The 21,099-nt window shown below is 40.0% G+C and overlaps 1 protein-coding gene across 2 annotated transcripts in view; it reads right to left on the reverse strand.

The window, feature by feature from the left end:
* Positions 1-21,099, reverse strand: part of ADCY8 (adenylate cyclase 8) — a 127,955-nt gene that overhangs the window by 92,870 nt on the left and 13,986 nt on the right. For both annotated transcript variants that reach the window (XM_063327543.1, XM_063327542.1), the window contains exon 2: positions 3,113-3,262. In XM_063327543.1, coding sequence (XP_063183613.1) covers positions 3,113-3,262 — 150 coding nt within the window. The remainder of the gene's footprint in view (positions 1-3,112; positions 3,263-21,099) is intronic.

Consider the following 21,099-nt stretch of genomic DNA (forward strand, 5'->3'; position numbering starts at 1 on the left):
GTTTGGCTCATGACTGGGTGACTTTCCATGACTGGCTCTTTTAGGTGTTACACAATACTGAATAATGATAGCAACAGCATTTACAGTTATTAGAATGATAGATGATTAGAGATGACAAATCTAAGGGATATTGAGAAATTGGAAGGGTCATTTTGCGAGTGCAGAAACTGGATTTCCTAGTTTTAACAATGCACAGTAATGAACAGAAGTATATCTGAGGCATTTATATAACCTTCATGGTTATAAAAAATTGGAGTCTTATTCTGCAGTTACTTACGGAAGAGCATACCATTCCTTGTTGCATTTTTAAACTCATGGGTTTTTTCTTACTTTAATTCTACTGGTCTTATGATTTAAATAAAGTAAGGACAAAACAAACCCTACGGGACCTATCTGGCAATCTGTCATACTTCATAAGAAGTGTCATACATAGGACATGTCAATACAATTACCCATTGTAATTATCTATTATTTCCAGTTTAAGAAGTGGAAGCTGTGTGTGGTGGAAACAAACCTTGAGAGATTTTAAATATGTCACCCATTACTATCAAAAGTAGCAGTACCACCACCAAAAGCCACAAAAATGTTGACCCTGCTGTAAGAAACCTGAAGTTTAGACAGTTTATGAGAAGTGGAGGAGAAATAAATCAAAGTGAAACAGAATTCAAAATTCCTGGAATTATTATCTGCAGGAATTACATACATAATTATTCCTCTACTTCCTCTGCACAGTTTTAGCTCCTCAGCCATATTTTTAGAAATTTTCAGAAGCCACATCACAACTATTGGACTGCACACACTTTTTCCTTCGTTCTGCCCCACTTCGTGTATCAGACCTATCTTCTAGGAAGTCACAGAATGAATTTATTAAACTTCACCAGGATTTTATCCTTACTTTTTAAAATGTGATATGCATTAACAGGTAATACGACTTTTACATTCATGTGAACTACAGATCTCCTGTGTCATGAAATATGTGTCTTCAAGATAGAAAAATGCCAGCAGTCTAGCAGTCACTGAATTATTGCCTGCAGATACTGATCAAGTGACCATGAACAAGCTGCTCAAGAAAAGATGTCACCTAAAATGTGACATTGCCAGTCTTCTTAAAGAAGATATGTTTAGAAATTGCTTAAATGAGCCACTACTTCAGAAGCAAAGGGAAAGGACAGAAGACTGAGGGAAACAGGTTATCCATTCCCCAAGACATTCCAGTATTGGAATATTTTGTCATTGTTGTTGTCCCAAATACAAATGAAAAACTGAAAAACCTATTACATGTATTTTCTATGTATATATTTATAGGCGTGCACAGTTACACAGTTTCAAAGTTCCAACTAAATTCACTGGAAATATTTCAAAATGTTTTTTTCCTAAATTTTGGGTTAGTTTGTCATTAAACTGTGTTTTAGAAGAGATTTTTCATTTGCTATCCTGATGTCTGTCTGTTTCTCTTGTGGGCATTTTTCTTGGCCCAAATACATTTTCCCTGATGCATTTCCAGTCACATGATGTCGATGACACACTACTTTGTTTGGTTATAGGTGAGCGTCAACTGCAGTGAGGTAACTCTCCAGGAAGTTCTGCCTTCAGGGGACAGCACAATCCTGAAGCCTTGCAAGGCACTGGGCCAAGACAAAATGCACAGTTCAACATTGACTGATGAAAAACAAATATTTCAGATCCAACCCCTACTTTCCACCTCACCAAAAAAAAAAATAATTCTGTTTTTTTTTAAACCCACCCAAAGGGAAACAATCTGTCTTTGTTTTCCTAATAGGAACATTTTCAGCAAAATTGAGTTTCTCAAAAAAAATGTTATCTTTGTAAACATTTCATTTTTCATGAGAAAATAAAATAATTCTAATGGAAAATCCTCAGAATCACTTGGAACAGGGGAATCTTTTGCTAGTATTTTATAAAGATTTTTACAATGAACTCTACAAAACAATGATCAAAGTAAAGCTTACAAAATAATATTATTTTTGAAAAGCTTAGACAACAAGAAAAATGCAAAAAAACCCCAAACAACAAACTCGCAAAAACCCCAAAAGTCATAAAAATGTGATCCAAGGGTTAAGATGAGAGCAGAGCATCCTAGACAGCATCCCTCAAAGCTTCTTCAGTCAACAGTGGCTGGAGAGGTGTTCTGGCATAGGTAACTTGCACTGCTCAGCACAGTCACGCATCCATACTGAGTCATTAGTCAGTAAAGCCTTGAATATGACATCTTCCTAGATCTCTGCGTAAGAGCATGGCTTTCAAGAAGTAAATGAAATAAAATTGAGAAGCAACGTACATATCTATACAATGGGACAAAATGAATAGCTAAGTTCATTTGAGGATGAAATAGCAGTGTAAAATATATATATATACACACACATATATATACACAGGTTGTATCTTGATCTTAATGCAGGTTTTTAAACAGCAGGTGAATTTTCTGATATTTCAGTGTATAGCATGCTACATCTCATTTCTGCTCCCTTGATACAAACTAATAAGTAGCAAACTTCTTTTTATTCAATGCCTCTTATTCTGGATTGGAAAAGATGATGTATCTAAGAACAACCACCCCTGCTCGGATCAAAAGTTTACCTAACCAAGTATGTTATTGCACACAGTAGGAAAGAGGAGATTTTTAGGGAAGATTTTAAGAACAGAGAAAGTACATAGTGATACTTCCCTGCAGTGACCTCCCAGCTCCAAAAATTCATCTGTGAGCCAGAGGCGATGTTTTAGCATTTTCTCTGCCTAGATAGAGTTCAATTCCATGAACTTGCTTAGTTTTCACTTGACTGATACAAGTTTTAGTGTCTAAAACTCTCTGAAACAGCTTAATTTAAGCACCCGCCAGTTGCCGTTTCATTCTGCCTCTTCTTCTTATATGGGAAAAGACAATGAACAGCCATTCTCTACTCATCCTGTTTCCCAGTGAAAATCTTTCAGATGCCATATTGGATCAATACACACCAGGAAAATAACAGCATGAAACTCACTTAACCTGCACAAATCAGGTGGCATCATATTGGAGTCAGCGAGGCTACAAAAGCCTGGTCAAGTCTTATTAACAATTCCAGTTAATTCAAAAATAGGATTGTTTCTGCAATACCTGTCGCTGATTTTCTGTCTCTAGTCTCAGTCTGGCTTCTACACATCTTCTGGTCTCCAGGAAGGCTTGACGTTGTGCTCTGTCTGATAGGTAGCTAATGAAGATTCCTGCGGTGTTCATACACATAAATAACACTGCCTGAGCCGCTATCTGCAACGAACAACAAATAGGATTTGATCAGATAAGAGAAGCAAAAATACCTGTTTAAAAAGAGAAAGAGAGAGAGCGAGCAAGAGAGAGCAAATGACTCCTCTGCAGTCATGTAGGCAGTAAAACTAAACCATTAGGAAAGTTTACATAAAAGAATCTCTTGGATCTTAATTAGAGGCATCAAACGTGTAAAATTCTCTCTGCCTTGAGGAAGAAATACGCAGTATTCGGGGGCATTAAACTCCAGCTGAACCACAAACGATGTTTCCAAGAACTGACTCACAGGGCTCTAGTCAGGAATGATTACAAACATAATTAACAATTTGTTTTTGCACTGCCTCTTCTGTACAAGCAACTTTGTGATTTGTTCCATGGCTTAGTTAGAGAACAAGGCCATATTAAGGAAAACAAAGAGTATCGGTTAACTAGGAATTAATATTGGTGATAATAGTTATTTTGTTATTATTGACTAAATTAAATAAATTCATTTTCAGCCAATGCTAAAGCATGAGTTGGCACAGCTGGATTCCTGAACCATTCAACAGGGGAAGCTGACGGGATAACCAAATGCTTGCGTAGCCTGTGCCTGTGCACACAGACCTGTCCTTCGCTGACGCCTCCACAAAAGCCACGCTCTTTTTCCTTGTAGAAGGTGCAGCACAGCTTCTTCCTTTGCAATACGAACTTAGCCAAGTGGGAGTGGATCCTTGGACAGTGTAAATTTCAGTGGTTTATTTGTCTTTCATTGATACCTCTTTGTGCTCTGTATGTTTGGAAGGCAGGGCACATCGGCACTGCTGACGTGAGGATTGTTTGGGAGACAGAGTAAGAAACTTTTAATATTTGCAGGCAGTAGAGACAGAACGCAGACCCGCAGTTTCAGCAGCTTTCTCCAATACCTCATCCCTGTTACAGGCTGTGATTTCATGTGAACTCCTCTCAGTTTCCAATTCACCCTGCTTTTTTTTTTAACTCGCGAGAGGGTCAGGAGTGAAAAATAAGTCCAGAAGCCATTAACATTCCTCAAATGCAGCATGTAGGGTGAAACTGCTCTGACTGCTACCTCAGCTAGAGAAGCCATCAGGGCACAGTGAACCAGCTGAAAGTCTGGAAAACCAGCTCCCCGTCTTCCTGCCAAGGTCCAGTCACAGCCCCCCGGCCGATGAGGTCCCGCTGGGTGCACCCTGCCTTGCGGGATCACATCCCTCTCCCAGTGGGAGACCAGCTGGGGAGCAGGCGGGGGCTACATTACCCCACGTACCTGCCCAGCAGAGCCACCCAGCTTCTGACAGCGATGGGCCATAAAGCTATGGGTGATACCTACAGGATCATGCCAATGTCAGAACAGCCACACCAGGACAGATCAAGTGTTCATCAGTCAGATTCTGTCTCAGCAAACAACAGAGAGTGCCCAGGTAGGAGTACAAGGATAAAACAGTAGACACAAATACAAGAATAAAGTAAACATCCAGTGATGCTTTGTGAGAACAGTCTTGAACACTCCAGCAATCTGTGGTTGCAGAACACCGTGGGCTAGAGGTTGCATTTTTGTACTGATATCTGATAATAAGTCTCCCTAAAATCAAAGTGTTGCTTGTCCTAATAAAAGAGAGAAAACATTTAGGAGAACTCCCTGATCTCATTGTGACGCTGTGCCGCAGATCTGCAGGTCTCGCTCCTCACATTCACATGGGTTTGAAAGTGAGATTTTATATCAGACCAAATGCATCTGGCAGAAACTTCAGCTTTATATATTCCCGTATTTCTGAATCTGGAGTATTGTTCTATGATAGTACAGGGAATTAATTTACAATTTGTATGCCATGATGAGATAAGAATGCATATCCTGGCTCCAACTGAAGTTTTCTCTAACCTTTGCCAGTAATAGATGTAATAGGCAAAGCTTGAGAGAAACAGGGCATGATTAGAATGATCCTTGCATCTTCCTGGCTTCCAGGATCCTGTGGTTTACGGCACCTCTGAGCTGGAGGTGGCATACTCTATCCATCTGCTTAACTTTTTCTGATGCCTTTCTGAAGTTAATTGTACTTTTGGCCCCTATGGCACTCAATGGCAAAGATTTCTACAATTTAATTAGGCATTTTGTGATAAAAATGTTTCCTTTTTTTTGCTTTAATTTGCAGCCTTATCATTCCTTTGAGTGTCGCATCATGCTTATAATATAAGAGACAGTGACTAATCATTCCCGATTCATCTTCCTCTCACCACTCCTGATTTTACTGACTTACAGCATTACCCCTCTCAGACTTTTATTTTTCAAAAGGGAGGAGTTTGAGACTACTCAGTCTCACTGCATTTGTCACTATTCCACCTCTGTGCTTACTGCTTTTCCCCTGTTATCTATCTACCTTACCCTCTTTTACTGGAGTCAGGGTGCTCTGGACCAGCCAGCTGCCCCCACTTTCCACCTTTGCTCCAAGATAAAACCGAGAATACAGCAATTCAGCCCATGAGATAGATAACTCCTTTCTGGTGCAGGCTCCTAAGAGGCGTGTGCTGAGCTGACATGAGACAGGACGAGTTGAGAATTACGTTGTTCAGCAGGACGACTGAAATCAGCTGTGGGTGGCTGGAGGAGCCAACGTTTCATACCTTTTTGACTGACTTGAAGATAATCAATCCTCACACACTAGGAAAGCTCAGGTATACAGAGAAAAAAAAAAAAAAGAAAAGCCTTTCACAGCATTTGAAACGTGCGTTTCAACAATGAAGGCAGTGGCAGGGTGCTCTTGTTTGCTTGCAAATGCGATGGCAAGTTCCTCATGAACCCGGTGCAGTCACCCACCTCTGCTAATGCTCAGGGCTAGTGCCACTCTTAGAGCAAAGGCAGTAGAATTTGGCCTTCAATTAGATTTCATGAGCACATAGTTTGATTCAGACAAAGGGAATTATGGAAAACATGTTACAGGTAAAACAACAGCTTACTCAGAGGCAGAATCTGCTTTTTTTACACATAGTAGTCTGATTGAAACCAATCCAAAGAGTAAAGCGCTATGCCTTGCAAGGATACTAATGTCTGGCTCCTGTTAATAAAAGAATAAAAAAAGACATATAAGACTCGAGTCTCTCATTGCCACTTCTTTCTCCTACGTTTTACTGTGGCCAATTCCAGAAGTCTTGCAGGATTTTCTTCTGCCTGTTGTCAGGGCCACAAGCCAGGGCGAACTCTGAGTTTATAAGACATACACAGTTTCATGTCTTTTTGACTGGCCTGAAGATAATCAATGCTCTCACAGTAGGAAAGCTGAGGTATAATGTGAAAAAAAGAAAATCTTTTCACAACATTTATAAGCTCTTTAGTGTATTTGTACCTTGCACAGCACTCAAATAAGCAACTGCAGCAGAGACAGCAAGTGATCTTAAAAAGCCATGAGTGATATGTTTTGACGTTAAATAGGGCTCTGGGGAGGTCTTCTTGAATATTTATAAAATGCAAAAAGAAGGTACCCGTCACCACGCTGTTTGGGAGTATCTGTGTAACAGGATCTGCACCGTCCCTGCTGAACCTGCAGTTGCACAAATGGCATAATAGGATGAACAGAGCTAAAGAAAGTTACTTGACAAGATCATGCAGGTAGTTAGAAGCAGCTGTTAAAATTTTTGCAAAACTCTGCTTCCCATATTTCTCATAGGAGGTGATTAAGAGCTTAGTTCACAGAGAAATCACTTGGCAAATAAATTTGCATTCGTAAAGTGTCCTTCGTACAGGCACCTTGGAGCCCTTTGCAAAATCAATATGAAAACTAGCCAAAAACAAAGGCAATGAAGGAGCAGATGCAGGTCAGACAAGAAAGCTAAGTTTAAATTTGACAGTACACATTGATTCAAATAATTTAATTTTTATCTGTCACTCATTGCATAAAAAGGGCTTAGCCAAGACAACTGAAACTGGGATAATATTTTGAGTGGATTTGCAACCACCAGATCTCAGACAAAGAAACACTTAAAAGGCTCTAGACACAGCTGGTCAGGAAGAAATATCAGTCAAAGTATGTACAGTATAGTAACGTAAGAGAACAGGAAAAACAGAATTCATTGAAAACACAGTGAAGTAGCTCACAAGTCTGTTGTGAAGTGGTACGTGAACCACGATCACAGACAGCTTATCAAGACAGAATGGAATGTAGTTCAGGAAATGGGAATTTCTGAAGGGTACAGGTGAGTTAGTGAGAGCAGAGCTGGGCTAAGCGTAACAACAGCAACTTGTAGGCATTTCTGCTATAAGACCACCTAACTGAGTTTGCCTTGATTTGGAGTTTGCACAGATTCCTGTGAGTTTATGAACAATTGGGAGTGAGTTAGAGAAGGGTTTGCAAATGCCAGAAATTTTAAAACTTCAAAAATCATGACTGAAATATGTTTTGACACAAGTTTCCCTCTTTGAAAAGGTGCACATGTCCATCAGGGACAATTACATAAAGCCATAAGGCCAGCTGTAGAGTCTCCTAATTCAGTGCTCTCTAAGACCTGTTTATGGAGTTTAGACATCTATGGAGTGTATAACAATTGAGTTCAGCATTTCCAAAGAGACCATAATCTGAGGAAAAGTGAATACTTAGAAACATTCAACAAATCCAACAGATTAGAAATATGCTGATTGATAGCTAGTCCTAAAAGATAGTAATTGCCGCAGACAGTCTTCATCATGAGTAGTTGAACCAACGGTAGCATACATTCACATGGAAAGCACAGTGGAGGAAGAGGAGAGAAAGCCGATAAACTTTAGAAATAATTCCAAAACGCAGGAGGACAGTGAACATGTGTGTCACTACCTCAAGTGCAGAAAGAAACCCTAGTGTGCTCTGCAGAAATTAACCTATTATTAACCTCCTCAGCAGGTAATTTTGTTCTGCTGCATAGAAACAGAGCAGTGCTTGGGCTGATCTCGCCAAAATACATCTGAAAAGTAAAGAAATGGTTCTCAATGTAATCTCCAGATGGACATTCTCAAGGCAGATCAGTCCTAAAGAGCAGAAATTTCATTAATCCACGAAATGACCCTGTGGAAAATTATTGAATTCTTTTCCTATTTTGCTTCCTAATTTTGGATTGGCTTCAACAATGGATTAGAATACTTCTTGTATGGTTTGGGAAACCTGAGAAAGTAAAGATGTTGTGCTTCTTTAAGAGTGTTTTCAGCATGTGCCACATAAAGAACTGGTTGCTATGGTAATTATTATTGGTTAATTAGGTTTGGAGAAGCATTTTGATTCATCGTTAGTTGTTTAACTAAAAATAGCTGCTCACCACAAAGTTGTTTTTTGTAACTAAAATGTCTCAGAAACCTCATTGCCCTCTCTCCCTTCACCATCACCCCCTTGCTTAGGTTACTTCAAAGGAAAATAACTTATGCTTTTATTAGAACTTATCACTAGGAATGAACTGAGGGTTGCATGAGAAGTGTGGGATTTGAGACCAAAATGCTCTACTTCGTATAGAATAGGAACATCTGGCAGCGCAGACTCTACCACTCTCTCTCTGCTGGGCTGCAGCAAGCTGCTCTCTCCAGCTGAGACCATGATTTTATGAATCAAAGCTCCTGGCAGTGAAACTAGTACCTGTATCTCTGTACTGCCTCTTGCCCACCTTGATCCCTCAGCACAACTTCCCCTCTGTTGTGCCAGATCAATTATTTGTGGGACCATACTGTGAACTATATCAGGGAACTTGGCCAACTTAAAAAACAAACATTTGGCGTTGGCAGTGATTTTCCTATCTAGAGCAGTCGTCTGATTGAGTTCACAGCACAGCCTCCACAGGGAGAGGAAGCACGTGAACATTCATAGTTGGCAGTACTGCCTACTCATTAAACTGAAATCATTGCTGCCTTATTGTTAAATCACCTTGTAAGGAGGTTTTTTTTATTCCCCAGGTTCACTCCTTCTGATTTCTCCTGGGTCTAAATGCTAAATGCCAATGGCCATGATAGAAGGTTGGTCCTTTTTTTTTTTTTTTAGATTGTGGATGTTTCTTCATCAACATTTATTGGAAACCGACCTATCTGACAAAGGTGACCAAACTGCTGCCATGACTTTCCAGAAAGCTTGTCTGTCCCTCATCCTCTATATTGTCCAATGCATAAGTACAACAGCTGTTTAACTCCTAATCACAGCTGGAGTGAGTGCTAACTCTTATCTGATCTACATATACGTAGCTTAGTGAAAGACAGGAGATACCATACACCTGAGAAAACAGGGATGGAGAAAGGTATATTGTTTATTCTTGGTAAATTTAGTCAAGCACAAACTACGAGGGTTAAGAGTAGTGCTTTACTCCCCCTGTTGTGAAAGGAGCCATTTCTATCAGTGTTACCTCCTGATTTTGTGTTTAGAACTGAGCTTTGTGGTTCATCTGTGCACAGCTCCCACGGGAACATTGGCTCATTCTTCAAAAACTCAGATCTTCTTTATGTCTCTAGGAGAGCTGAGATCTTTTAAGTCTGGTCTTGCTGCTTCCAGAACAGGCATTAGAGGACTTCACTATGTACTTAGGGACACAGTCTGGCCTTTAACGTGCATGAAATCTGTAGCTTGCAAGGCAAGTTGGTCCTATCAAAACACAGGGTATACGCCAAGGAATTATTAGATTACCCTCAATGAGAGTAACTGGTCTCAGACACATTTTTCTCCATTCTATAGAAGAACATCCTAACATGCTTATTGCTCCGGCACTGCTAATGATTTAGAAAACAAAAACCACTTTCCCTCTGAACAATGACAAGTTTGCATAAAATCAATTGTTCTAGTTCAAGACAGAATTCAGAAATATGTATCTTTAACATTCAGAACAAGAGTTTAATTTGCTGCTAGAAAAATAGCTATTTCCTTCTTGCTCTTCCTCTCACTGAATCCATTAGAAAAGTAGGAGATTGAATGTCTGATTAAGTTGCTCATAGGTAGCTCAAACCATACAATTTGGTAAGTCAGTCAGCTATCAACTGTGGCAAGACGTTTGCAACACGGTGTGGTACAAGAGATCTTTCAGGAACATCATATCATATCATATCACATCATATCATATCACATCAGACACATGAGGGCTGACATAGCTGGAGTGATGCAGAGGCACTCAAGCAAATACATAACCCTACTAGCACCATTGGGCAGCCCCAAATGGCAAATATTTTTCAGCACATCTCCTCTAACTCCCCTTGAGTTTGTTTAAAATTTAGGGTTTGGGCAAAATCTTAATAAAATAAAAAAATCTATTCTGGGACGTTGGATTACCTTTTTTTGGTGCTTTTCTTTTTATAAATGTTAAAGTGACTAGACACATCTGGGACAATGTCAGTAGTAGGGTCATAGCCCATGCATACAGAAGAATGGACAGAGATGGGTAAATGAGCTTCAATTTTAGTAACTGTTTTCCATGGCTACAGGGTACTCTGCTGAACTCTGTCTCTGACCCTCATCTAGGAACTGATCCTGAACTGCACAATGAAATCTGGTGATCACGTCTCCTGTTCACTGAGCAGCACAGCACTCTTTTGTCCTCATTTTGCACACAGGATGCTATTGCGGATACTTGAAATGTTCCTATTTAAAATGGACAATCTTATTCTTTGACGTGAATTATCTCCCCTATTCCGTGTTTTCTGTGTCCTGGTTGGGTACCCTCCGCCTGTACTCTGAGACGGCTGCATTGCAGGGCAATAACAAGGAGAATTCTAAAGCCAAACCTTCCAGATGTCACCATTTTATTGTCCAAAAACTTCACCCCATTTGGTGTTTTTAGGTAAATGTAAAAGACTCAGACAGGAATCTCTGACGTCTTCTTTAAATATATGTAACCTTGAAAACACAGTATACGTACTACAGAATTACTTTAAATTACCTGTGCTGTCTAGCCAGGAGTAGATCCTGTAACAACCCACAAAAGTCAGTAAAAACCAAGGCACTGCACAAATCCTGGCTCAACAGACAAACGCACTGGAAGCAGCCCATGGCAATCAAGGTAGGTTAAGAAACTGTTGAAGTGACGCTATTGCCCTGCTCAGTGCTCAGAAGAGAGTGTAAAGCAGCTGTGGAGTTTCTCTTTCTGCACTTCCATTTTTCAGACTCATGAAGCTCAGTCTGACACTAAAATTTTCCCTACACGTTTTTTTATGCGGTTGATCTCTCTTACAAACTGCACATTTACTGTTCAAAACAAATACCAAAGTAATTACATTCAATAGAAGCCACATTCCATTTAAAGCCACTGGAGAAATAAATTAATCCTAATAACAGTTACAGCATCTAAACAAAGATTTATAATAAATTAATCTGAAATGGGGAAGAACACTTATAGCATCCTAGATATTAAGAATGAAAAATTAATCCCGGATTTTTTTGAACCATCCCTTACCAAAAGTTAATTGCATAGCATACATGGATATCTGAATTGTAAATACCTGTCTCCCAATTCAGATGTACCATTATCTGGGGACGAGGCATAGATAACTTTCCAGTGACAAAAAAATTCATCTGAAACCCAGTCTGGAAATGTCTGAGAGCGTCAATGAGTTCTAGGGTGAGCCTGGACACTGTAAAATTAAGATGTCTAAAGCAAAAGTCACTTTTGGAAATTTTCCTCAAATTATCTCAGTAGTTCTGTCTAAGTCAATGCAAGATAGCCAAGGCAGAACTCCTAGTACTTCCCTTAATAGATTATACAACTGATTAGGAGTAATGGTAAAAAAAAAAAAAAATTCATCAAGGCTGCTTTGCAGCATTGGAAAGAGTTTAAGTACATTTTAAGGAAAACAGAATTAGGTAGTCTGCATTTCTGCTAAATGAGTTTGGGGTGGTGTTCTGCACAGCTGCTTTTATTGCTCTAGATAATGGCTCTTATCCTAAGTAGGATGTCAAAAGCGAGCGGGCAATAATTATGTTTGTAGGGCTGACAACAGTTCATCTTTTCTGACACATTGCTGTTTCCATCTGATCAAATGTATGCGTGTCCCAGCAATTACCTGCAGTATGTCCGCCATGTCTCTTCCCAATGGCAGTGGGAGTCATCATGATGTGTGCACAGGTGACCCTGCTTCAGGTGTTCTGCAGAGTTATAACAGCCGGCACAAGAGAAGCTTTTCATTTTTCTTCCTAGCTATGTAAAGCCAGGTCATGTGTGTTTTCCTCTCAATTATCAAGCTGTGGCCATAGGTGGAGGAAAGAAGCAAGATTTTACAAATAATTTTTTCCCCTCTGGTATTGCAATGGAAAAAGAAAATAATAGCAAAATGTGATGATCTAAAATTACTCTTGGACTCTTTATCAAGAAATAATGACAGCCTTATGAAAGCCACTCCAGTCCGGGTGAGAGTGAGACTAATATCTATTAGAAAGTAAATTGGTTTAACTGAAATAGTACTGAAAATACCGGTAATGAAAAATAGATGAGGGATATCATCGTGTTGAGTGTCCTTTTCCAAACAACCCCTGCCCTTCAAAGCCTGCTCATACTCTGATGGGAAGCTCTGATGATCAGCTGTTTGTGTTAATCAGTTATACCTGCTGGCAAACAAACCACCCCCCACAGCTGTTCTTTTTTTAGAATATTTACCAAAAAAAAAAAAAAAAAAGGCAAAACAGTGCTGGAAACAAAGGCTCTTTCCATTTTATTATCAGCATTTTTAACTAAAGGCCAATGGCAAGGCTAAATTTTTCCTCCAGTTGCACCTGTAGGTGGCTGTCATTTTGCACAGGTGCCGTTAGAGACAGAGTTTTCCCATTGAATCTACAGCTGACCGATGTGTGGGAAGACTAGAGTAGATTTACAGATCCGGGATCAGGCTGCAGGTTTGCTAGCCCAGACATAATACGGAAAATATCTCCTCTATCCAAATTTCCCATTACGGCTGCTATGCTTCCATTTTAAATTATTTTTGGAAAAGTGACCTGAAAATCCCAATGAAAGCAATTTGGTATTCCCTGTGTTTGTTTTTCCCCTCAGTATCTCCTTTTGTTGTTGACTATGATGAAAATCAAGAAAAGACAGAATTTAGCAATGACTTTTTTAGAGTCCTTTCCTAGTAAAATATTTGGAAAAAGAGAAATAAAAAAAAAACCCTACTTTTCGCCTACTTTTTCAGCTGTCCCTGATGCTAACATTGGGCTGTAAACATGGCAAATCACAGCCCCTGAGGCCTGCCCTTACTTTGGAGAAATCTTGGGTAGCATAAAGGTGGTGGACTGCAGTCTGCCTTCAGAGTACGCAGAATTTTGGACATCCTTAACCACATTGAGAACCAGTTCTGATATGACCTTGGGAGACCACAGGAAATACACATGGATGAACCTGCAAGGAAAACTTTAGGATGGCTGGGGATGGGCAATAGGGCCCAGGAGACTTTGTCCTCCAGAGCTGAGCTGAACACAGTTTAGGCACCGTGAAAGACATGAATCACTCAAGGTTCAATGGGAATTTTATTGATAACTATCTAACATTACTCACTATTCTCTTTAAGTCTGCTTTATCTCAATATTTTTAACTCTCAATTAGGAACTATCCTGGAGATAGGCAAGGGACATGGGAGCAAATGGAAATGTACCAGACAAGAGCCATGAGAGGTTACAGCATTCCAGACCAGCTGGATTAAAACTTTATCTCAGAGAGTTAGGCGAGGACAAACATTTTCCTTTGTGAAACCTGTGGGTGTTGTTTTGCTATTAGTCACGGTGAATGCTTCAGTGTGGTGAGCTAGAAGAAGTCAGACTGACATCAAAAGTACAGAGAGTGCTGTGGGAAAAAGTTGACTCAGTCCTTTGGCTGGCAGAATATGCCACAGACAAATAATGAAAGATTAGGTTTCTTCTGCCACTTTGCTAGCAGAGGAGACATATAGCACAGGGTTCATTCTGCATTGACACTGATGTGACCTAGGACTAATTCCTTTGAAGGCAGTGGCTTATTCTGGTGTAAAACAAGGATGGGATTAACATCAAACCCTGATATTTACCGTGGGCCAAATTGTCCTTGCCTGATAATACAAACCATGCCTTTGTTTTCACTGCTTGTGTAAGCATGGGAAATAGAAACGGGACTGTTCACGGAATATTAAATAAATGATACAAGACAAAACAACCGCTGTCTCTGGTGTTGAATAATGAATCCTGCTGATACCAGTGAGAGCTGCTGGGAGTATTAAATCTTGGTGGACATAAACGAAGGAGAGAAGCCCCCCAGATGTTTTACATCAGCATAGCTGTGTATAAATTCATACAGGGTTTGATCCAGTGCACGGCTGAAGAATGCTGTCCACATTTTTGCAGGTTGCTTAAAGGCACCAACCCAAGAGCAGGGTCAGTCTTAATCTGCTCACACAGAAATTCATTGGCTTCAAAGGGAAATATGCTTGGGCAAAGCAGTGCTTGGTCTTAATGAGTATTTAGCTCACATATCTACTATTTAGATCAATATAGTCATGATATGTAAACAGTGCTCTCTTAGGAGCACTCAGCAGATGAGTCCTTGAAAAGAAATTGTGTGTGGTCTTGGACATGCTGAGGTATGAATACCAAGGCTGACGATGCTGTGTTTCAGGGCACAAAAAACACCCCAGAATTTAAGTCAAGAATTACCTGACAAAGTGGATTTGTACTGGAATTTAAGGCCGTGGAGAGAACATTACTTCTGACCCTTAAAAAATAAAAGCAAAGACAATCTGTTTTAGAAACTGACCTTCCCATTTGTTTGATGGTTTTCGGAAGCCAGACAGAGCTAATAGTTAAATCTATGAAAGGGCCCGAGGAGAAAGGACACAGTTAATGACAAGGTGAGACATTTTCTACTGTTTAATGCTTGATCCAAAGCCTGTTCTGTTTGGTGGAGATATGCTTGCTGGCTCTGATGGCTTTTAAAGCAGTTTCCTCCAACAATCTTGGTTTGTTAGCTATGAGAACACAAGTGAAATGAAGCATTTCAGGTGTCCCAGGGAATTGTTTATGCCCCCTTCTTGATAACAATTTGCTTGGTTTTTTTCCCTCGAAGAATTAACTGAGCTTTTAGAGCATAAGTTCTGCCACTCAGACAGTCAGTACAGTGACCACCCTTTCCAAGGTACATACAAATGTTTCAAACTGCAAAAAAATCAGAATTTCTATTCTTAAAGGAAAATAAGGCCCCAGTCAGGCCCCATTGTTGAAGTTCTTGTATTTTAGTTTAGATAGTACAGTGCAGAAAGCAATTAAAACCATGTCTATAGACAGCACTACGAACACGCTAGGTGTCAATATTAAGCTGATGTCTGATGGCCGACGCTGTACAGTAACCACATGTGTAACCTATGTTAAATTCCAGGCAAAAACAAGAACAAGCTCAAATGACTTCTTCATGAACATTCCCTTCTCGTGAACACCCGTATCCATTGGGTAAAGTCAGCTCAATTCATCATTAAATGAGCATAAAACTATGCAATAACCTTGCAATAAACACCCAATGTAGTTGTATCGTAAATAATTTTTGTCATGCATTCTGGCCTTTCTTGCCTTCTGACATGTTCCTATGTATTATTTCCACAAAGAGTTTATAAAAAAGAGGAAATCTTTAAGTCATGCCAATTATGTTTTTTTAAGGAGAAAAATATTAATAAAAAAGTAGTACCAGTCAGACTAAATACCTCACAAGATGATATTAAAAAATAAATAAATTTGTGAAGAATGTCTGGAGACAGGCAAGACAAATTTGGCGAACCAGAAAAGTTTTATGAATGGCTATTTAAAAAAATTTCCTTAATGAAAACCAAAAAGTGTTTGTGTGTGTGTGCGTGTGTGTGTGTTTTAACATTTTCAGTTCTTGGCAGAAAAAGAAAAACAACCCTCACATTTTTTTCCCTTTCTCTAGTTAGTAGCAAAGAGGTGCAACCACTGGACTTCTGGGCAGCTCAGCCTTGTAGGTGTGCAAATGCCTTTCTTAGACTGGTACAACTCTGGTGGCACCCAGAAGGGAAGATGTGGCTACCTAGAGATATTTAAGATTCAGAAGACACCTATAGTATGTGGCAGCATGAGATAGCTCTCAGCTCCCAGCTTCCACTGAGTACAACTGGAAATTGAAATGGAAGAGCCATTACCACTCAGAGTTGCAAAATCCCTCCTCTGGGAGATGGGGGCTCCTGCTGACCTCAGTATTCAATAAAAACTCTGCTGAATCACAAGGGCAGACACTGCTGATCTGCAGGACTTGCAGTTGTGAGAGGTGGTAGCTCAGGAGCCAGCCCTGTCCAGGGCTTGCAGGAACACAGCAGTACCACTGGATTTGGATGGGATCACACAGACATTCTGGAGAAATGTGTCCTAATCCATAAACTGTGAAGATGTGCCTCTCTTCAAAATGATGATAATGATAAAAAACCCCAGGATGACGCACTTCTACCTACCACCCTACTTTCACAAAGAAGAACAAGAATACCTGTATTCCACATGTGTGTTTTATGCTGTTTTTACTCTGAACAGAAAACCCAGCACAAATATGCAAAATATTCATTGTTACAAAGAGATTCCTGTATCTAGCAGGATTAGAAATGGCTGTCTAAAAATCTTTCTTTAAAGGTTTCTCTATACTTGTTCTGAACGGCCGATGCTGATTTTGTGGTCTGGAAATAAAGGCGTTTTGCTGAAAGACTGAATTGCCCTTCACAACATGAAAAACATGATTAAAATACTCTGGCAAAGTCAGAGTTTATTGGCCTTGAAGAGAACATGAGCCACCATCATGTTCCCTGAATTACAATTGTGTGCTGCTAAGGCTTTTTTCTTTAGTGAAGAAGGAAGGGAACATCTTCTGTCTGTTCAAAAGTAAAAGCCCAATTCCCTGCTTTCCAGCAGGGTGAGATGCTCAGCCCTGGGAAAGGTGCTGTGCTAATCCAGAAACAGAAAGCACCTCAGGTCTAGTAGCCCATAGCTGGTGTTACACATGGAGAAACTTTGCAAGAGAAAAAATACCCCATGAGGCTTCCCAGTGCGTAGGCTGGATATAGATGCAAAAGACGAGCCAGGATGCTCCCACCTCTCATCAATGCTCCAGCTACTCAGCAAGCATGAACTAATCTCTATATTTACTTATGGCACTGTATGGCTATATTGTTCCCATTTTTTGTGTGTACCATATATCTAAGGATAGTTCTAAAGTCAGCTGTAGTCCCAAAGATGCCAGAGAAAATATCCATATCTTTCAATGTACACAAGTACTTACATATTTTGCTTAGAGCAGGAACAACCTGGAAAATTCTTATTTTTTGTAATTAAGTGGCATACGCACCACAAATGTATAAAGTGAACAGAATCTACAATAATGATGATCGTCTGAATATGTTTATATATTTATTTTAGAGATATAAAAATTAAACACATCAGACCAGGTTTACGACATAAGAGAAGGAAGACTGAAGGTCAATTAAAAAGAGCTGATGATGACCTGAAAAATATTTTTCACTGTGCAAAAATGGCCCCTCTTTATTGCGCAGATTCACTCTTTGCTGTTTCTTTGCCTTCAACAGGACTTTATTGGCAAAACAGTCCTTTCACCAGTTGTTACCGTCTTGGAAGAGATTATTAGATTCTGTCTTTTTCTTGCACCATCAGCAATATTATTGGCTAATGGTTGATCCAACATGTCCTTAGCAAACCACAGATATAAATCCTTGCGGCTGTGGCATTTCAGGCTACATAAATGAAGCTAGTTCAGACTAATCCATCAGACTCTGTGTGGCAATCATTAGAAATACAAAATGATTTGCTCCTTTGGAAACTGGGGGTTGAGAACACTTTGCATCATAGCTGGGATTAGGAGCCAGTATCATTTAATTATAGAAAGTAGGGCATGAGAGGACCTTGACAGGTCATTTAACCCATGCCCAGGTCCTGGATATTATCTAAATCACTCCTAAAAAAATGCCTCTCTAAACTGCTTAATCATACCTCGGGGTCAAGTCTCCCAAGAAAAATGAGGTTATTTAAGTTATTGTTATTGTTACAAGGTTTGTCCTACTATCTAATTTAAATATTCCTTATAATAACTTAATAACACGTCATCACTTGATAGCTATAGGTGAAACAAAAACCAATTAATTTCTTCCTGTCTGTAGGAACCCCTTCCATATTTGAAGGCTGTCCCAGTCTCCCTTCGGCTTCCTTTTCTCTAGAGCAACCCTCTTCCTACAGAAGTAGTGAAAATGAAAAATATCTACTGAAACTAAAAACAGTATGTTTAAAGATCATCAGTACTTTGTTGGGAGAAGGCTAGTTTCTAGCTTTTTGAAAGGAGGATAGTGTCAGTTGCTCAACATATTGTCCTGGCATTGGTATACTGCCTAAGGGTAAACCTGCCTCTAGCTTTCCCTGTCAGCTAAGATTGCTGAGAAAGCCATAGTGAGACCACAGTTCACACACAGGTTTATCAGATATCTCCTATCACTTACGTAGTGATCTGACCATCTGAAACTGAATGGTTGGTACTGATAGAGGAGCTCTTTTTGCTGGTGGAAAGAAAAGGCATGTGCTACTGCTGTTCCTCAAACTCTCCCACCTGTAACATTGCACATACCACAGAGATCTAGCAGGTGGAGACAGGATTGTTCCCCATATAGTGTGCATGTGCCTGATGTTTGCTATCAGCTTGTGCTCGGGGACTGCCTGATGTCATCAGATGGGGATGGAAAGAGCAAGGATGCTGCTTTGAGCTTCGAACCATAGAACAACTCTCATGAAGAAGTGATGTGACAGGTCAGGTGATGACATGTGGTGGACTTGGTTGCGTTAGGGTTACGGTTGGACTCGATGATTTTAAGGGTCTTTTCCAACCTAAATGATTCTATGATTCTATGGTACAGACCTGCAGTTAAGTCCAACAGTAGGACTCGAGGCTGGAATGGACTGAAATGAGCGCAAAAGGCATGGTTCGTGTATTAAACCAGGTCTCTCACTGCAGTCACAGGAGCTGTGCCCTGCACTGGCTGTGTATTTGCTTCAGGCTGGATTCAGAGATATTAATTCTGCCCTGCAGATCCTCAGCAGATCTTCGTAACTGTCTACTTGGAACAATACCTGTATTGCTATCACAGAATCACAGAATAAATGAGTTTAGAAGGGACTTCTGGAGTTCGTATAGTCAAACCTCCTTCCTCAAAGAAGGATCACCCAGAGCAAGTTCCCTGGGATTTTGTCCAGTCAGGTTTTGAATATCCCTAGGGATGTTCCTCTACAACATCTCTGGGAAACCTGTTACAGTGTTCAATCACCCTTAGAGTAAAAAAGGTATTTTATGTTTCAGTGGAACTTACTGTGTTTCGGTTTGTGCCCATCAGCTCTCACCCTGTCACTGGGCACCACTGAGGAGAGTTTGGCTCCATCTGCTTTACTACCCCCAGTAACATATTTATACATATTAATCAGATTAACCCCACACACCTCCCCCTGAACCTTCTCATTTCCAAGCTGAACAGTCCCAGCTCTTAGCCTTTCCTCATTTGTCACATGGCCCTTCATAGTCCTCCTCCGGACTCACTCCAGTATGTCCATGTCTCTCTTGTACTTGATAGCCCAGCACTGAGCATAGCACTCCGGATGCATTTCACTAGGGGTGAGCAGAGGGGAAGGATCATCTTCCTCAGTCTCCTAGGAATGTTCTGCTTAATGAAGCCCAGGAGGCCCTTGGCCTTCACACTGTTGGTTCATGGTCAATTTGCTGTCCACCAGGACCCCCAGGGCCTTCTCTGCAGAGCTGCTCTCCAGCTGGTCAGCTGCCAGGCTGTACTGGTGCATGGGGTTATTCCCCCACAGATGCAGAACTTTGCATTTCCCTTCTGTTGAACTCCACAATGTTCCTGTCAGCCCATTTCTCCAGCCCAATGAGGTCCCTCTGAATGGCAGTGCAATCATCCAGTTTACTAGCCACTCCTCCAAGTTTTGTATTGTCTGCACCGTGTAAGACTGCTTAACTCTATTGAGCTTGGTGGCAGTTCGTGGAACTTAAGGAGTCCCATGAAATACTCTTATAACCACTATAATGAGATACTCTTATAACCACTTAAATGGTTTAAGGAGTCCCTTAGCTTTAAGGAGTCCCTTAGCTTGTGGAGTGATGAAAATCTCAGTTGCTACCTCCCCATACATTTAAGTCCCTAGATCACATTGAAAAATGGGCTCTAGGCCAGATGACTGTCGTGGGAATAGCTGCTACCACCACCTATCTTTCCATGTTTTGTAAACCACAGGGTTCATACAAAGTCTGTGAGAATTTTTTTGTGTGTGTATTTATGATTTGGATTTTTAATCTTTTCCTTATTCGTAGGATGCTCTAGCATTTTGGTTTTTTATCTGAGATTCCTTGAATTGTCATTTTATGGTAAAGGCCACTATGCTCTGACTAAGCATCTTGCAAGTTCTGTGCAAATCTGCAACTGCTGAGTCCATATTGATGTTAGCCAGAAGACAACAGTTTGATTTCCAGATTGCAGTTTGAGTTTTAAATGATAGTAATTAGAAAAAATGTCTCTTAATTAATGGTGTGCGTATTTTCCATTTTTAAATTGCACCTATAAACTCTCTTTAGATATACACAAGCTTTAGGAACAGAGTAAATATTATTTTGACTTGCAAATGTAATTACTGAACCTGAAAGCAAGTAACAAAAAAAAGAATAAAACATTAAATTCCACAGCATTGCCTTTGCTGAGTATTTGTATCTACCTAATACAAAAATATGTAAATCTATGAAGTGGTTTGAACCTTTAGAAATGTAAATATGGGATATTATTCAATTTTATTAGATATATTGGTTGGGTTTGGTTTTTAAAAAATCAACTATGTCAAGTTTATTTACAGTAGTCTCGTGTTGCG

This window comes from Chroicocephalus ridibundus, chromosome 2 (genome assembly GCF_963924245.1).
Source record: "Chroicocephalus ridibundus chromosome 2, bChrRid1.1, whole genome shotgun sequence".
Classification (NCBI taxonomy): domain Eukaryota; kingdom Metazoa; phylum Chordata; class Aves; order Charadriiformes; family Laridae; genus Chroicocephalus; species Chroicocephalus ridibundus.